Source organism: Castor canadensis, chromosome X, assembly GCF_047511655.1.
Source record: "Castor canadensis chromosome X, mCasCan1.hap1v2, whole genome shotgun sequence".
Lineage (NCBI taxonomy): Eukaryota > Metazoa > Chordata > Mammalia > Rodentia > Castoridae > Castor > Castor canadensis.
The window spans coordinates 44,012,575-44,029,109 of record NC_133405.1 but is presented as its reverse complement, the minus strand read 5'-3'; the positions used below and the strand labels follow the sequence as shown (position 1 = coordinate 44,029,109).

General features: G+C 38.3%; 1 protein-coding gene across 7 annotated transcripts in view; it reads right to left on the bottom strand.

Annotated features, from left to right (window-relative positions):
* Chrdl1 (chordin like 1) overlaps window positions 1–16,535 on the bottom strand; it is a 133,591-nt gene that overhangs the window by 46,064 nt on the left and 70,992 nt on the right. For 2 of the 7 annotated variants that reach the window (XM_074062594.1, XM_074062592.1), the window contains exons 5-7: window positions 12,273–12,329; window positions 4,187–4,332; window positions 2,659–2,752 (exon numbers count right to left, since the gene is read on the bottom strand). In XM_074062594.1, coding sequence (XP_073918695.1) covers window positions 2,659–2,752; window positions 4,187–4,332; window positions 12,273–12,329 — 297 coding nt within the window. The remainder of the gene's footprint in view (window positions 1–2,658; window positions 2,753–4,186; window positions 4,333–12,272; window positions 12,330–16,535) is intronic. The other 5 variants (XM_074062599.1, XM_074062597.1, XM_074062598.1 and 2 more) reach the window with 3 other exon arrangements.

Sequence of the window (16,535 nt, the reverse complement as noted above, 5' to 3'; positions counted from 1 at the left end):
GATCCAACATTATTTCATGATAAAAGCTCTAAGAAAACTAGGAGTAGAAGGAAAGTACCTCAACATTATAAAAGCTATATATGACAAACCTACAGCCAGCATTATACTTACTGGTGAAAAACTGAAACCATTCCCTCTAAAATCAGGAACCAGACAAGGATGCCCACTATCTCCACTCCTATTCAACATAGTACTGGAATTCCTAGCCAGAGCAATTAGGCAAGAAGAAGGAATAAAAGGAATACAAGTAGGTAAAGAAACTGTCAAAATATCCCTATTTGCAGATGACATGATCCTATACCTTAAAGACCCAAAAAACTCTACTCAAAAGCTCCTAGACACCATCAATAGCAAGGTAGCAGGATATAAAATCAACACAGAAAAATCATTACCATTTCTATACACCAATAATGAACAAACTGAGAAAGAATGTATGAAAACAATTCCATTTAAAATAGCCTCAAAAAAAATCATATACCTAGGTGTAAACCTAACAAAAGATGTGAATGACCTCTACAAGGAAAACTATACATTTCTGAAGAAAGAGATTGAGGAAGACTATAGAAAGTGGAGAGATCTCCCATGCTCATGGATTGGTAGAATCAACATAGTAAAAATGTCAATACTCCCAAAAGTAATCTACATGTTTAATGCAATTCCCATCAAAATTCCAATGACATTCATTAAAGAGATTGAAAAATCTACCATTAAATTTATATGGAAACACAAGAGGCCACGAATAGCCAAGACAATACTCAGTCAAAAGAACAATGCTGGAGGTATCACGATACCTGACTTCAAACTATATTACAAAGCAATAACAATAAAAACAGCATGGTATTGGCACAAAAACAGACATGAAGACCAGTGGAACAGAATAGAAGACCCAGATATGAAGCCACACAACTATAACCAACTTGTCTTTGACAAAGGCACTAAAAATATACAATGGAGAAAAGACAGCCTCTTCAACAAAAACTGCTGGGAAAACTGGTTAGCAGTCTGCAAAAAACTGAAACTAGATCCATGTATATCACCCTATACCAATATTAACTCAAAATGGATCAAAGATCTTAATATCAGACCCCAAACTCTAAAGTTGATACAGGAAAGAGTAGGAAAAACTCTGGAATTAGTAGGTATAGGTAAGAACTTTCTCAATGGAACCCCAGCAGCACAGCAACTAAGAGATAGCATAGATAAATGGGACTTCATAAAACTAAAAAGCTTCTGCTCAACAAAAGAAATGGTCTCTAAACTGAAGAGACCACCCACAGAGTGGGAGAAAATATTTGCCAGCTACACATCAGACAAAATACTGATAACCAGAATATACAGGGAACTTAAAAAACTAAATTCTCCCAAAATTTATGAACCAATAAAGAAATAGGCAAGTGAACTAAACAGAAATTTCTCAAAAGAAGAAATTCAAATGGTCCAAAAACACATGAAAAAATGCTCACCATCTCTAGCAATAAAGGAAATGCAAATTAAAACCACACTAAGATTCCACCTCACCCCTGTTAGAATAGCCATCATTAGCAACAACACCAACAACAACAGGTGTTGGTGAGGATGTGGGGAAAAAGGAACCCTCTTACACTGTTGGTGGGAATGTAAACTAGTACAACCACTCTGGAAAAAAATTTGGAGGCTACTTAAAAAGCTAAACATTGATCTACCATGTGATCCAGCAATACCACTCTTGGGATATACCCAAAAGACTGTGACACGGGTTACTCCAGAGGCACCTGCACACCCATGTTTATTGCAGCACTATTCACAATAGTCAAGTTATGGAAACAGCCAAGATGCCCCACTACTGACGAATGGATCAAGAAAATGTGGTGTCTATACACAATGGAATTTTATGCAGCCATGAAGAAGAACGAAATGTTATCATTCGCTGGTAAATGGATGGAACTGGAGAACATCATTCTGAGTGAGGTTAGCCTGGCCCAAAAGACCAAAAATGGTATGTTCTCCCTCATATGCGGACATTAGTTCAAGGGCAAACACAACAATGGGATTGGACTTTGATCACATGATAAAGCGAGAGCACACAGGGGAGGTATGAGGATAGGTAAGACACCTAAAAAACTAGATAGCATTTGTTGCCCTCAACACAGAGAAACGAAAGCAGATACTTTAAAGCAACAGAAGTCAATAGGAGAAGGGGACCAGGAACTAGAGAAAAGGTTAGATCAAGAAGAATTAACCTAGAAGGTAACACACACGCACAGAAAATTAATGTGAGTCAACTCCCTGTATAGCTATCCTTATCTCAACTAGCAAAAACCCTTGGTCCTTCCTATTATTGCTTATGCTGTCTCTTCAACAAAATTAGAGATAAGGGCAAAATAGTTTCTGCCAGGTATCAAGGGGGTGGAGGGGAGAGGGAGTGGCCGGGGGGGAGTAAGGGAGGGGGTGGGGGAAGGGGAGAAATGACCCAAACATTGTATGCACATATGAATAAAAAAAAGTGTTAAAAAAATCAATGCTTTTATTATTTTCCTTCTATGAATGAAATAACTTCTAAAAGATAAAGTTATCATAGAAAATTTCCTTTCCCTAAGATCTGAACAGGTATTTACCTTTTTTCTAAGTTCTGCTAGTCAGAGTGGCAGCACCCAGGATCTGGAGATATGAGACACCTACCTCTGCATACCCGGCAGCAGGAATCTGGAACCGAGACTGGGAATGCACAGGTCAATTTGGGGCAAGTCTTGAGACCACAATACACATTCCCCTCCTGCCAAGAAACAGAATTAAATCAGAATGATCTGGGATAAGTCTTTGTTCAACTCAGAACCTCAGATTGAGTATGGGCTCAAAACAGCCACTGCTTTCTCATAGTTGGTTCTAGACACTTCCTTCATTTTATTATGCATTTTTTTCTATTTACTATTTTTCCATGCCGTGTACTTTACTGTGCCTGAGGAGTTAGCAAGCCTAGCCAGGTATCTTGGTCCAAAGTACTCCATGAAGAATGTCATTGGCCTCCAACCTACTAAATATAGTCTTGCTCCTCTCTTCTCTGTTCACTCCATCCCTTGGTCCCCATTATAACCTAGCTGGGTGTTGGAGATACATGAAAATGAGGGTCTGTGTCATAGCAACTGTTTATAACATTCATAAGTGTTATCTTTCCCAAACCAAAGAGACAGGCTCTCCTTGGGATCAGACAATTATAGAAGACAATCTAATTTTCATAGCTCAATCCAGTGCAAGGCAAGGGAGAGGATACAATTTACTTGTGGATTGTATTTGTCTTTGTAATAGTTTCAATTTCCTAAAATTCTATCTTTCACATGTTATTCCTTAAACTCTGCTCTAGTTCTTAGAATTATATCCTTCTAGGGCTAGAAAGTTTCCTGAAAGCTCAGTAGGAAAACAAGGCCACAAAAATTTCTCCCAAATTACTGAAATACTATATTTTTACTACAAACCCCAAAGGGAAGAGATTGTATAACTTTCCTTGGCAATCAAGTGTTTAATGCCCCTTACAACTAGAAAAGTTGTTTCTATATCTACCTTCATTCATTCACACTTCATTTTAAATATCAATTTTACTTCATTTTCTAGGTTTATCTAATAAATTCTCTGGACTGCCCAATTATGTAAAGACATAATTGGTATACTTTGTGAATAATACATGGGTTTTTTTGACAAGTATTCTCATGAGAATCATCATTATTAAGCAGGTGTAGAATTTTCTCATTGTAAGACACCAGGAATGAACTGGTTAGTAGAAATTCTTCAGAAATAAGAAACAACAGACACCTATTTTCTTGTGAATTAAGTCTAGAGGCCCTAGAATGACAGCAAATTTTCTACTTATACTATTTCCAAGACTTCAAATAATTATGAGTCCTTCAGATCAAAGCTTAGGTGGTATAACGATTATGAAAAAGGATATATTGCAAGCCAAACAGCTCATCTTTATCCATTTAAGCACGCTTACAGCTTTAAGCTTGGGTTTGACTGAGTTTGAGGTCTTTGACAGAGTTGTTCAGAGTTGATGAAGATTAGGGAGTTTGGATTGTCAGAAAAGTTTATGAATTAAACAAAACTCATCTTTCATTCAAGCACCTTACATTGTGAGCTCAAATGAAAAGTGCAAGTACAGAGGATGTTGTCCTAATTAGGTAAGAGTTAACAGGAATATGAAGATACAGGGCCTTACCGAACAGCTGCACTGGGTGCACTGATTGGGTTGCCGGTTTTGAAAGAGTCCTTCAGCCATGAACAGGTCTCCATGTTGGTAAGTGGTCCCATTGTACTCACATGACTTGCTGGTTACCTTATTGTTCACCGGGAGTAAGGAGTCTTCTGGAACAGGGTGGAGAAAACACACCAATATTGATTGGCATCACTGCAAAGAATTTTATAAATCCCAACAGCAGATGGGGCTGTACTACCTAGAGGGAGTTTAGAGATAGTCCTGGCTCCAGTGGCTAAAGATTTTAGATAGTATTAAAGCAGCCTGAGGAGAACAGCAGATGCCATTACCATCCATCCACCTTTCATTGCTTGAACATTTATTGAGCACCTGCTATGTGAGACGCACTGTAATAAGCATTAGAAACAGATGATAAAACAATGACAAAGTCCCTATCTTGATGAAGCTAATAGTCTCAGGTGGATAAGATGTTAACTTGCTGGAAAGGAGATAGTGTATGCTACCTATAGTGAACACTTCTCACCTATTCTTTCAGAAGAGGAACTGCCTATTGTCTATTATAGCTATCCTAGAAGCTTTATCTCTTGTGTTTTTAAATCACTTGTCATATGTTTGCATGCTTGTTGCAGCCTCTGAAGGTTTTGCTTAATGTTAATTCCACCACCAAGATTGCTCTCCCCCACTCTTTTCCACCTATTGAAGTCCTGTGTGATGACGGCTCAGCTCACATCTCCTCTCCACTACAAAGTATCCTATAGTAATTCCAGCCCACCATCTGGACTTCTCAAGGCATCTGATGTCAGAATCAGAAAATTTGGCACTTAAACATAACTGGAATTTCTATTTGTGAATTATAGTAGGCTAGTAAACCCAAGAGACTTCACATATATTATTACAATGGAGACTCATAACAGCCCTATGAATCAAGTAGAGTAGATTTCTACCCTCATCTTTCATTTGGGGGGGACGAATGACTGAGATTCGGTGACTTGTCTGAAGTCACAAAGCTAGTGAATGGTGAAAAGGGGAATTGAAATCTGGTTTTCCAACTTTAAATTTCACCTTCTATCAACCTATTTATGCACGTATATATGTACTTCCTTTTGAGAACTGGGACTCTGATATGTCTCTTTACTCCATGGAGTCTAGCCTAGAGTTGGCATGCAGCAAAAAGGCAATGCACACAGTAAGTTAACTCCAAGTGAATGATCTCTAAACAGCTTCTCACTGAGTTTCCTTAAGTACATGCTACATGTGTACACTGCACACACACACACACCTACACATACATCCTACACACCAACATCAATGAACATGTCCAAGATTGAACTAACTGATACATGAATTAACAAGAGATAAAAGCAGAGTTTGCAAAGTGCTTTCCATTGGATAGTGGGAGAAGGGAAATCAGGTGAATTGTGTGTTTTATTCAGGAGAGGCTCAGAGAGTTTGATCTCTTTTTTTAAGAGTCAGAACTATAATGAACATGAGTACACTTTATGTGGAGAAATTATTCCTCAATACAACTGTTTAAAATAAAATTGTTCAGCAAATCCCAAAGCAAATAGAAGGAGAGAAATAATAAAAATAAGAGCTGAAATCAACGAAATAGAAACCAAAAAAACCATACAAAGAATTAATGAAACAAAAAGTTGGTTCTTTGAAAAAATAAACAAGATCGATAGACCCCTGGCAAACCTGACTAAAATGAGGAGAGAAAAAACCCAAATTAGTAGAATTAGGAATGCAAAAGGGGAGATAACAACAAACACCATGGAAGTCCAGGAAATCATCAGAGACTACTTTGAGAACCTATATTCAAATAAATTTGAAAATCTAAAAGAAATGGACAGATTTCTAGATACATATGATCATCTAAAACTGAACCAAGAGGAAATTAATCACGTGAATAGACCTATAACACAAAATGAAATTGAAGCAGCAATCAAGAGTCTCCCCAAAAAGAAAAGTCCAGGACCTGATGGATTCTCTGCTGAATTCTATCAGACCTTTAAAGAAGAACTGATACCAACCCTCCTTAAACTGTTCCACGAAATAGAAAGGGAAGGAAAACTGCCAAACACATTTTATGAAGCCAGTATTACACTTATCCCAAAACCAGGCAAAGACACCTCCAAAAAGGAGAACTATAGGCCAATCTCCTTAATGAACATTGATGCAAAAATCCTCAACAAAATAATGGCAAACCGAATTCAGCAACACGTCAAAAAGATTATTCACCACGACCAAGTAGGCTTCATCCCAGGGATGCAGGGGTGGTTCAACATACGAAAGTCAATAAACGTAATAAACCACATTAACAGAAGCAAAGACAAAAACCACTTGATCATCTCAATAGATGCAGAAAAAGCCTTTGATAAGATCCAACATTATTTCATGATAAAAGCTCTAAGAAAACTAGGAGTAGAAGGAAAGTACCTCAACATTATAAAAGCTATATATGACAAACCTACAGCCAGCATTATACTTACTGGTGAAAAACTGAAACCATTCCCTCTAAAATCAGGAACCAGACAAGGATGCCCACTATCTCCACTCCTATTCAACATAGTACTGGAATTCCTAGCCAGAGCAATTAGGCAAGAAGAAGGAATAAAAGGAATACAAGTAGGTAAAGAAACTGTCAAAATATCCCTATTTGCAGACGACATGATCCTATACTTTAAAGACACAAAAAACTCTACTCAGAAGCTTCTAGACATCATCAATAGCTATAGCAAGGTAGCAGGATATAAAATCAACATAGAAAAATCATTAACATTTCTATACACTAACAATGAGCAAACGGAAAAAGAATGTATGAAAACAATTCCATTTACAATAGCCTCAAAAAAAAATCAAATACCTAGGTGTAAACCTAACAAAAGATGTGAAAGACCTCTACAAGGAAAACTATACACTTCTGAAGAAAGAGATTGAGGAAGACTATAGAAAGTGGAGAGATCTCCCATGCTCATGGATTGGTAGAATCAACATACTAAAAATGTCGATACTCCCAAAAGCAATCTACATGTTTAATGCAATTCCCATCAAAATTCCAATGACATTCATTAAAGAGATTGAAAAATCTACCGTTAAATTTATATGGAAACACAAGAGGCCACGAATAGCCAAGGCAATACTCAGTCAAAAGAACAATGTAGGAGATATCACAATAACTGACTTCAAACTATATTACAAAGCAATAACAATAAAACAGCATAGTACTGGCACAAAAACAGACATGAAGACCAGTGGAACAGAATAGAGGACCCAGATATGAAGCCACACAACTATAAACAACTTATCTTTGACAAAGGAGCTAAAAATATACGATGAAGAAATAGCAGCCTCTTCAACAAAAACTGTTGGGAAAACTGGTTAACAGTCTGCAAAAAACTGAAACTAGATCCATGTATATCACCCTATACCAAGATTAACTCAAAATGGATCAAGGATCTTAATATCAGACCCCAAACTCTTAAGTTGATACAGGAAAGAGTAGGAAATACTCTGGAGTTAGTAGGTATAGGTAAGAACTTTCTCAATGAAACCCCAGCAGCACAGCAACTAAGAGATAGCATAGATAAATGGGACCTCATAAAGCTAAAAAGCTTCTGTTCATCAAAAGAAATGGTCTCTAAACTGAAGAAAACACCCACAGAGTGGGAGAAAATATTTGCCAACTATACATCAGACAAAGGACTGATAACCAGAATATATAGGGAACTTAAAAAACTAAATTCTCCCAAAACTAATGAACCAATAAAGAAATGGGCAAGTGAACTAAACAGAACTTTCTCAAAAGAAGAAATTCAAATGGCCAGAAAACACATGAAAAAATGCTCACCATCTCTAGCAATAAAGGAAATGCAAATTAAAACCGCGCTAAGATACCACCTCACCCCTGTTAGAATAGCCATCATCAGCAACACCACCAACAACAGGTGTTGGCGAGGATGCGGGGAAAAAGGAACCCTCTTACACTGTTGGTGGGAATGTAGACTAGTACAACCACTCTGAAAAAAAATTTGGAGGCTACTTAAAAAGCTAGACATTGATCTACCATTTGATCCAGCAATACCACTCTTGGGGATATACCCAAAAGACTGTTACTCCAGAGGCACCTGCACACCCATGTTTATTGTGGCACTATTCACAATAGCCAAGTTATAGAAACAGCCAAGATGCCCCACCACTGACGAATGGATCAAGAAAATGTGGTGTCTATACACAATGGAATTTTATGCAGCCATGAAGAAGAACGAAATGTTATCATTAGCTGGTAAATGGATGGAGTTGGAGAACATCATTCTGAGTGAGGTTAGCCTGGCCCAAAAGACCAAAAATCATATGTTCTCCCTCATATGCGGACATTAGATCAAGGGCAAACACAACAAGGGGATTGGACATTGAGCACATGATAAAAGCAAAAGCATACAAGGGAGGTGTGAGGATAGGTAAGACACCTAAAAAATTAGCTAGCATTTGTTGCCCTCAACGCAGAGAAACTAAAGCAGATACCTTAAAAGCAACTGAGGCCAATAGGAAAAGGGGAACAGGTACTAGAGAAAAGGTTAGATCAAAAAGAATTAACCTAGAAGGTAACACCCACGCACAGGAAATCAATGTGAGTCAATGCCCTGTATAGCTATCCTTATCTCAACCAGCAAAACCCCTTGTTCCTTCCTATTATTGCTTATACTCTCTCTACAACAAAATTAGAGATAAGGGCAAAATAGTTTCTGCTGGGTATTGGGGGGGGGAGAGGGAGGGGGCGGAGTGGGTGGTAAGGGAGGGGGTGGGGGCAGGGGGGAGAAATGAACCAAGCCTTGTATGCACATATGAATAATAAAAGAAAAAGGAAAAAAAATAAAATCTTCAGAGCAAAGTCAAAAAAAAAAAAATAAAATAAAATAAAATTGTTCTCACGATGTACTGAAAGTGATAGCATAATAAAAATGATACCACTGTCATCATAATAATATAAGAATAGCTAACATTTATTGAGCCCTGTGTGCTATGCACATTGGTAAGTACATTTACATAAATTATTTCATTGGTTTTTATTAACGTTTCAAATGTAAGACACGATGTCCATTTTGCAGATGAAGAAACTAACGTATATGAGATTTATTGCCTTGGACTGGAATGCAGCTTAGTGGTCAAGTGCTTGCTTAGCATGTGCAAGGCCCTGGGTTCAATTCCCAGCATCAAAAAAAAAAACCTGACTTGTCCAAGGTCATATAACTTATAATTGGCAGTATCAGGACATGAATTAACATGTGGCTGATTCTAGAGTCTTTCCTCTTAGCCACTATCAAGAAGGATACCAATGACTTCAAACCTATAACAAGGAAGGGACATTTATTTGAAATCAAAATCCAAACCAACAGAACATGACTGTTGTGGCCTAAAACACCCAGAAAACAGAAAATGCACTTTTCTTCAGCTTTAATAATTTGGGGAATAACTCAATTCTACACTGCTAAATAAGCTTATCTAGCCTCGATTTCCAAGTAATTCACTCCTCAGTTAACCACTTATTGATGACCCTTATGGCATGTAAAAAGTTCCTGAACTTTTGCCTTGAAAAGGAGAAGCCTTCACTCCAAGACAGAGTTTAATTCATACTAACTGACCTCTGTCTGGGCTAGGAGTCCCTGCCCCTGCCCAAGGGTGCAACCAGACAGCTGCAGCTGGCAAACATCAGTGAAACTCATCCGAGAAAGGACAGGAGCAGTTCCATTTGCCCCCTGGGCTCTGATTATTCCAAATCTCAGCATTTTGTGGTAAAGGAAAAGTACAATGACCTACAAAATAATATTTGCCATGGCTATTACAGGAGCTGGCAGATCTTTGGGACACAAAAATGTTTGGAAATATTTAGCTTCAAAAGAATGTGGATTGATTTTTGAACTGGGCCTTCCACTAAGGGATCAATGGCAAGACAACTGCAGGGTGAGGTTTTCTGCTGGAAGAATGACCTTGAGAGTCTTTCTTGCAATAATCTTCAGAGTAACCTAGCATTAGAGTCTATTAATCTACTCAACAGGAGACAGGGAGAAAGCAAAAGACAGGAAGACAAATGAGAATCAAAGAGGAAGACACCAATTACAGTTAAGCTTGAAACTCATTTTATGAAATAAAATTATGTTAACATCTTTTCCTTTATTTTATTCTTTGAACATCCTTAATGGTGTAGAGATGAGGATTATGAAAATAAGGCTACCAATACCCCAAAACACTTGGCCCATGTCACACAACTTCTTAATAAGAGAGCCAACTCAGAAATACAGTTTTCCTGCCTGCAAGTGTGTGGTTGTTTCACAGAATGGGTGTTAACATTTCAGGATAGGATCACTGACTCATAATGCTAGCTTGGGTATCAACTTCCCATAACCTTACACAAGCCACTTTACCTCTTTGGGGCTTAATTTTTCTAAGAATGGAGTATGTGTCTCAAATCTCCCCTGCATCTTTAGAGGGCCAAGAGAGCATGCTTGTCAACCATGGGCACAAGGAAAGCCACTTCAGTGTCTACCGCCTCCCTTCCCAGGTGTTCCAAGGTGGCTTGGCTTCTAATCAACTATCCTTGGACATATTCAGTGCTCCTGGCTGAAGTCTGGCAGAAAATCAGTCTAAAGCCAAGCTGGCTCCAGGACCCCGCAGGAGAATAAATACTACAACTAAATGACCAGGCTGCATGGCTTCTAGACTATCCTCCTCCTTTGTGTCCAGTCAAATTCCTATAAGGTGCTACGAAAAGGAGCAGAGGATAGACATCATGAGGGAAGCTGACCAGCACTAAGTAAGCCATTTTACTACAGATGTGATAGGGAAGAAGCAGTTTCTTCTCCCCAGGAGAGGGGGGGATCTTATATAAGCAGAACTTTTATTTCTGAGGCACTGAGAAAACACCCCTTAATACTAAATATCTGTTGCCACTTTTTCTCTCACTGGTGCCTAAAATGCCACTGTTAGAGATTCATTCCTTTGGGTTAAATGATTGCCATTTTGCAATCAGATTTTGCAATCCCAAGACTTCTGTGAGAGGCTATGCACTGTCACTAACATCTCAGTGGGAATAACTTTGTCATAGACTTATTATTTTGCCTTTGAAAGTGCCTGGAATATTATACCAAAAAGTCTGTGGTCTTACCCCACTTCCTTTGGTACACCATTCTTTCCCTGCCTGGCATTACCTCTCTTCCCACTTTCTGGAACCCAAAGTCTTCATGCTGGTTGTTATTTTCCCCCACTCTCCCAACCCTCAAATTGCCATCTTCTTAGCCAAGTGAAGTGATTCTTGGCTAATCAGAAAAGGCAGCCTGTATGCCAGGAAGCATATCAGCTCCCAGAGTTATTAGGTAAAAGCAAACTTCCAGAGCTGCCAGGGATCAGTTGCTAATCTCCTCAAAGACCAGGCTGTCCCTTCTTTCACTATTGCTACTTTTGATGGCTGAGCCTGAATGTAACTTTTATCTGGTTCCCTGACATTTTACTGGTATAGTCCCAGACTATCTTCAGGCCACTGGGTGATAGTGATGGAAAGTGGATATGGAAATGAAGGGAAAGGCTTAAAAGTGAATGCTATGTTCCTTTTGAAATGAGAGAGAGAGAGAGAGAGAGAGAGAGAGAGAGAGAGAGAGAGAGAGAGATTCAACAAAATAGAACTATATAATCCAAAGGGCTCTACTGTCAGAAATACAAGGGAGGAGAATAGGAAATGGGCTAGAAGAGGGTCCTGCAATAGGGTTCTATTTGTATACCATGATTTTTAGCAAAGTATGTCATGGTGGTCCAAAAGAAAAGAATTTAGCCTTATCTCTGGGGTCCATAAATATTTGGTCTCTGGGATCCCAGCTGCTATGGTCTGAATGTTTGTGTCCCTCCAAATTCCTCAGTTGAAATTTTAACCACCAAGGTGATCATATGAGGAGGTGAGGCATTTGGGGAGTGATTAGGTTATAAGGAATCTACTCTTGTGGGATTAGTGCCCTTAATAGGAGATCCAAGGCAGCTTGTTTGCCCCTTCTACTATGTGAGGGCACAGCAAGAGGTATCATCTATGAAGTAGACAACAGACCTTCACCAGACACTAAATCTTCTGGCAACTTGATCTTGGACTTCTCAGCTTCCAGAACTGCAAGAAATAAATTTATGTTGTTTATAAGCTTCCCAGTTTATGGTATTTTGTTATAGCAGCTCAAATGGACCAAACCACCAACTTTACTATGGCTTTGTTCTATCATCTTGGGGAGGCTACTTAATCTCTGTGCCTGTTTTCCTCTCCTTCAAATTGAGTATGCCATCTACCTTACATGGCTGTGAAGTGTGGAGATAATTTATTTTAAAAAAAACCAAAGGTATTGGGTACATAACAGTATTCTTAATAAATGGTAAATGATGCTGGTGTAGAAAGAAAGCACAGGGAAGAAGAAAAAACATGAACATGAAGAACCTGAAGGGATTTTCCTACTTTCCATGGATGACTGGACAACCAATTAAAAGGTTTTACTTTGTACCTTTGTCATATAAAGTATGACACTGCTTTCATTTCTCATTTCATTCTTCATTCAACATGCACAGAAGTCTTTGACAATACCTGCCACTAACAGATCTTGAATATACCTTGACAATACATGGCAATATGCTAGATTAAACCTACAAAGGAAAATATGACATTCTCCTGACTTTGAGGAGAATCTGCTCTCATTGGAGGGACAGGCACAAAAAAGGTGTTAAGTAATAACATATTTAAATAACACATAAAGGTTAATAATGGAAGGGTCAAATATTACAAATTGCCAAATGTTGTCAAGCAGGAAAGGGTATCAACTCCATCAATAAAGATTCAGGTTAGACACTAGGAAATATTCCTGCTGAACTGGTCATTAGAAGCTAGAATCACAGGTCAACCAGCCACATACAGCAGTCATTTCCAAACTATGTTTGGTGCTGCTTTAGTATTCTTCAGAAGTGCCTGAGGGATGTGAAGAGGGCAACTCCTTCCTCATGTCTATTTCAACAGAACACCTCAATTTTATTGGTGTCTATAGGGTTTTTTAATGATTTCATTCGAAGAAAGGGTCTGTTACTAAAAGACATAAAACTTTGGCGTAAACCCTCTTTAAAAATTGCTAGTTTTGAATTAAAATTCTATTTGTCCCTAATACATAAAGAGCTTTGGGAAATTCATAATAAGAAGACAACAGTAAATAGGCAAAGAATACAGAAAGATGACAAAAATGGAAGTACATATTGCTCTTAAACATAAGAAAACATGACCAACTTCATTTTAAGAGAAATGCAAACTAAAACCGCACCAAGATACCATTTTCTCTTTATCAGATTTTCAAAGAGACAAAAAGACTGAGTAATATACTCTTTTCAAGGCTGTGAAGAATTAAAGCAATGTGAAGAGTGGCAATTTAGCAATATCAATCAATTTAATATAGACGTGGTGAATTTGATCAAAGTACATTATATGCAGGCATATAAATATCACAATGAAACACCTTTGTGTAATTAATTATACTAATAAAAATAAAAGTACATATATATTTGACTCTGCAATCCTCCCTACTTTTAAAAACTCATTCTACAGATATACTTGCACATGAGTGAAACATATATAAGTTATTCATTATAGCATTATTTTTTTATGTGCTACTGGGGTTGAACTCAGGGCCTATACCTTGAGTCACTCCACCAGCCCTTTTTGTGTTAGGTATTTTTGAGGTAGGGTCTCGTGAACTACTTGCCCAGGCTGGCTTTGAGCCTTGATCCTCCTGATCTCTGCCTCCTGAGTAGCTAGGATTATAGGCGTGAGCCACCAGCACTCAGTTCATTACAGCATTATTTTTAATGGCAAAAGTGGAAGTAACTTCTATATCCATCACTAGACATCTAGTAAAATATGTGATAACTCATTAATATAATGATATATTATGTGGTTGTATAAAAGAATCAATAAGCTCTTACACTGATATAGAAAGATAAATTATTAAAAAACATGCTGGGCACCAGTGGCTCATGTCTGTAATCCTAGCTACTTGGGAGGCTGAGATTGGGAGGACTGCAGTTTGAGGCCAATCTGGGCAAAAAGTTTGCAAGACCCCATCTCAGTCACTGGCTGGGGGCATGCACCTGTCATTCCAAGCTACATGGGAGGCTGAGCTTGGGAGGATCACAGCTACAGGTCAGCCTGGGCAAGAAAGTTTGCAAGACCCTATACCAGTGGAAAAAGCTGAGTATGGTGGCATGTGCCTGTCATCCCAGCAATGGCAGGAAGCTTAAAATAGGAGGATTGCAGTCCAGGCTTGCCTGAGCAAAAGTATGAGATCCTATCTTCAAAATAACCAGAGAAAAAATGGCCAGAAGTGTGGCTCAAGTGGTAGAGTGCCTGCTTCGCAAGTGCAAAGCCCTGGAGTCAAACCACAGTACTACCACCAACTACTAATATTAAGGCATAAAATTATGTGCAAAGTGTGCTACATTTTATGTGAATGAGAAATAATTTAAAGGATATATATTCATATTTGCTTATATTTTCCTAAAGAAAGCCCTGAAAGATAAGGAAGAAAGTACTAACAGTTATGGAGGAACTACATGTTGTAGGGGTAAGATAGGAATTGGGTGGATGTGAGATAGGGATGAGCTATACATTTTACTGCACACTGTTATATACATATGTATATATATATATAAATACATACACACATATGTATACATAGATATGTAATCTTGTATACGTGTACTTACATACGCATTCATATTTTTGAATGATACAAATGTATTTCTCATTCAAAAATTAAATTTGGGGCTAGAGGCATGGTTCAAGTGGTAGAGCACTTACTTAGCAAGCATTAGGACTTGAGTTCAATCCCCAGTACAAAACAATAAATATGAAGACCATGTTTGAAAAAATTCTACTTGAAGGCCATGGGCTAGATTCAATGATCATTTTGTTATCCTTCCAACTGTACAAATTAATCCTACAAAGTTGGTCATTTGAAGTCCAGCTCTATTGTTACTAATGGAACAGATCCAAACCATGTCTCTGTTCTCAGTCTGATTGCAATGAGCATTACCTAGCACCTCTGGGAAAAGTAGGGGCTGTTGCATTGCTTTCTTAAATAGTTTTTAAGCCATTGTGCAATTTTGGGATGGCTTTTAGGATTTGGTCTAAATGGAAAGGAAGCAGACAAATAAGGGTGCTAGTAGGACACCATCTGTGGCCCCGTGACAGAGTGATACTTAGTGGGGCAAGTAGCAGCTGAGTTCTGCATGTGGTCAGGCTAAGTTCGAGCATGCAGCTAGGATGACACATACTGCAGAATGAATGTATCCCATACAATGGGGGTTTGTACTTTCCCTCCAAAAAGTCACAGTGATCATGCTCTGAGAGCATGCGTGTTCAGGTGGTTTTTTTCTTCCACTATTTTTATTAGTGCATATTAACTGTATAAAGGTGTTTCATTGTGGTATTTCCATACATTAATATAACGTGCTTTGATCAAACTCACCCCCTTTATTAATCTTTCTTATTTCCCTCCCCACTTTTAAACATTTTTAGCAGGTTTCATTATTCTATTTTCATACATGTACATGAAGTACTTTGATCATATTTATTCACCTTCGCCACCCTCTCCTTTTGCCCTCTCCCTTCCTGCTTGTTCTAACTCCCAAACAATCCCCATTTTACATTCTTGCCATTCTTTTTTTTCTTTTTAGGTCTAGATCCTGCATATAAGAGAGATCATGTGATATTTGTCTTTCTCAGTCTGGCTTATTTCATTTAACATGATGATTTCCAGTTCCATCCATTTTGCACAAATATTTCACTCTTCTTTATAGCCGAATAATACTCCATTGTGTATATATAACATATTTTCTTTGTTTTCAGATAGTTTTTTTGGGGATGCTCAATGGGATCAAATATCAGTTGAACTGGTGATGTCTATCATTTAGGATCTTCCTTTCAGAGTTCCAAGCACACAACTTATTTTTGCCTGGCACCTCTTGATGTGATGACTTAACTAGGTCTGCTTTCCTTGGGCAGAGTCCTATGATTTCCAGATCTTACCCAAACTCTCCTCCATAAAAACTTCAGGCTTCTGTGGCTTATCACATCGAGATCCTGGCAACAGGCCTTAGTGCTAATCCCATTAACTAATTCATACTAAGTGCCAAAGGAAGACAGTATTTTAAAACAGGGTCTTTTTTTTTTTTTGCTGGGTGTGGTGGCGCCTATATGTATCACAATATTTAGGAGGCTGAGGCAGGAGGATCAGATTATGAGTTTCAGGCCACCCTGTCCTCATAGTGAAACCTTGTCTCAAATAAA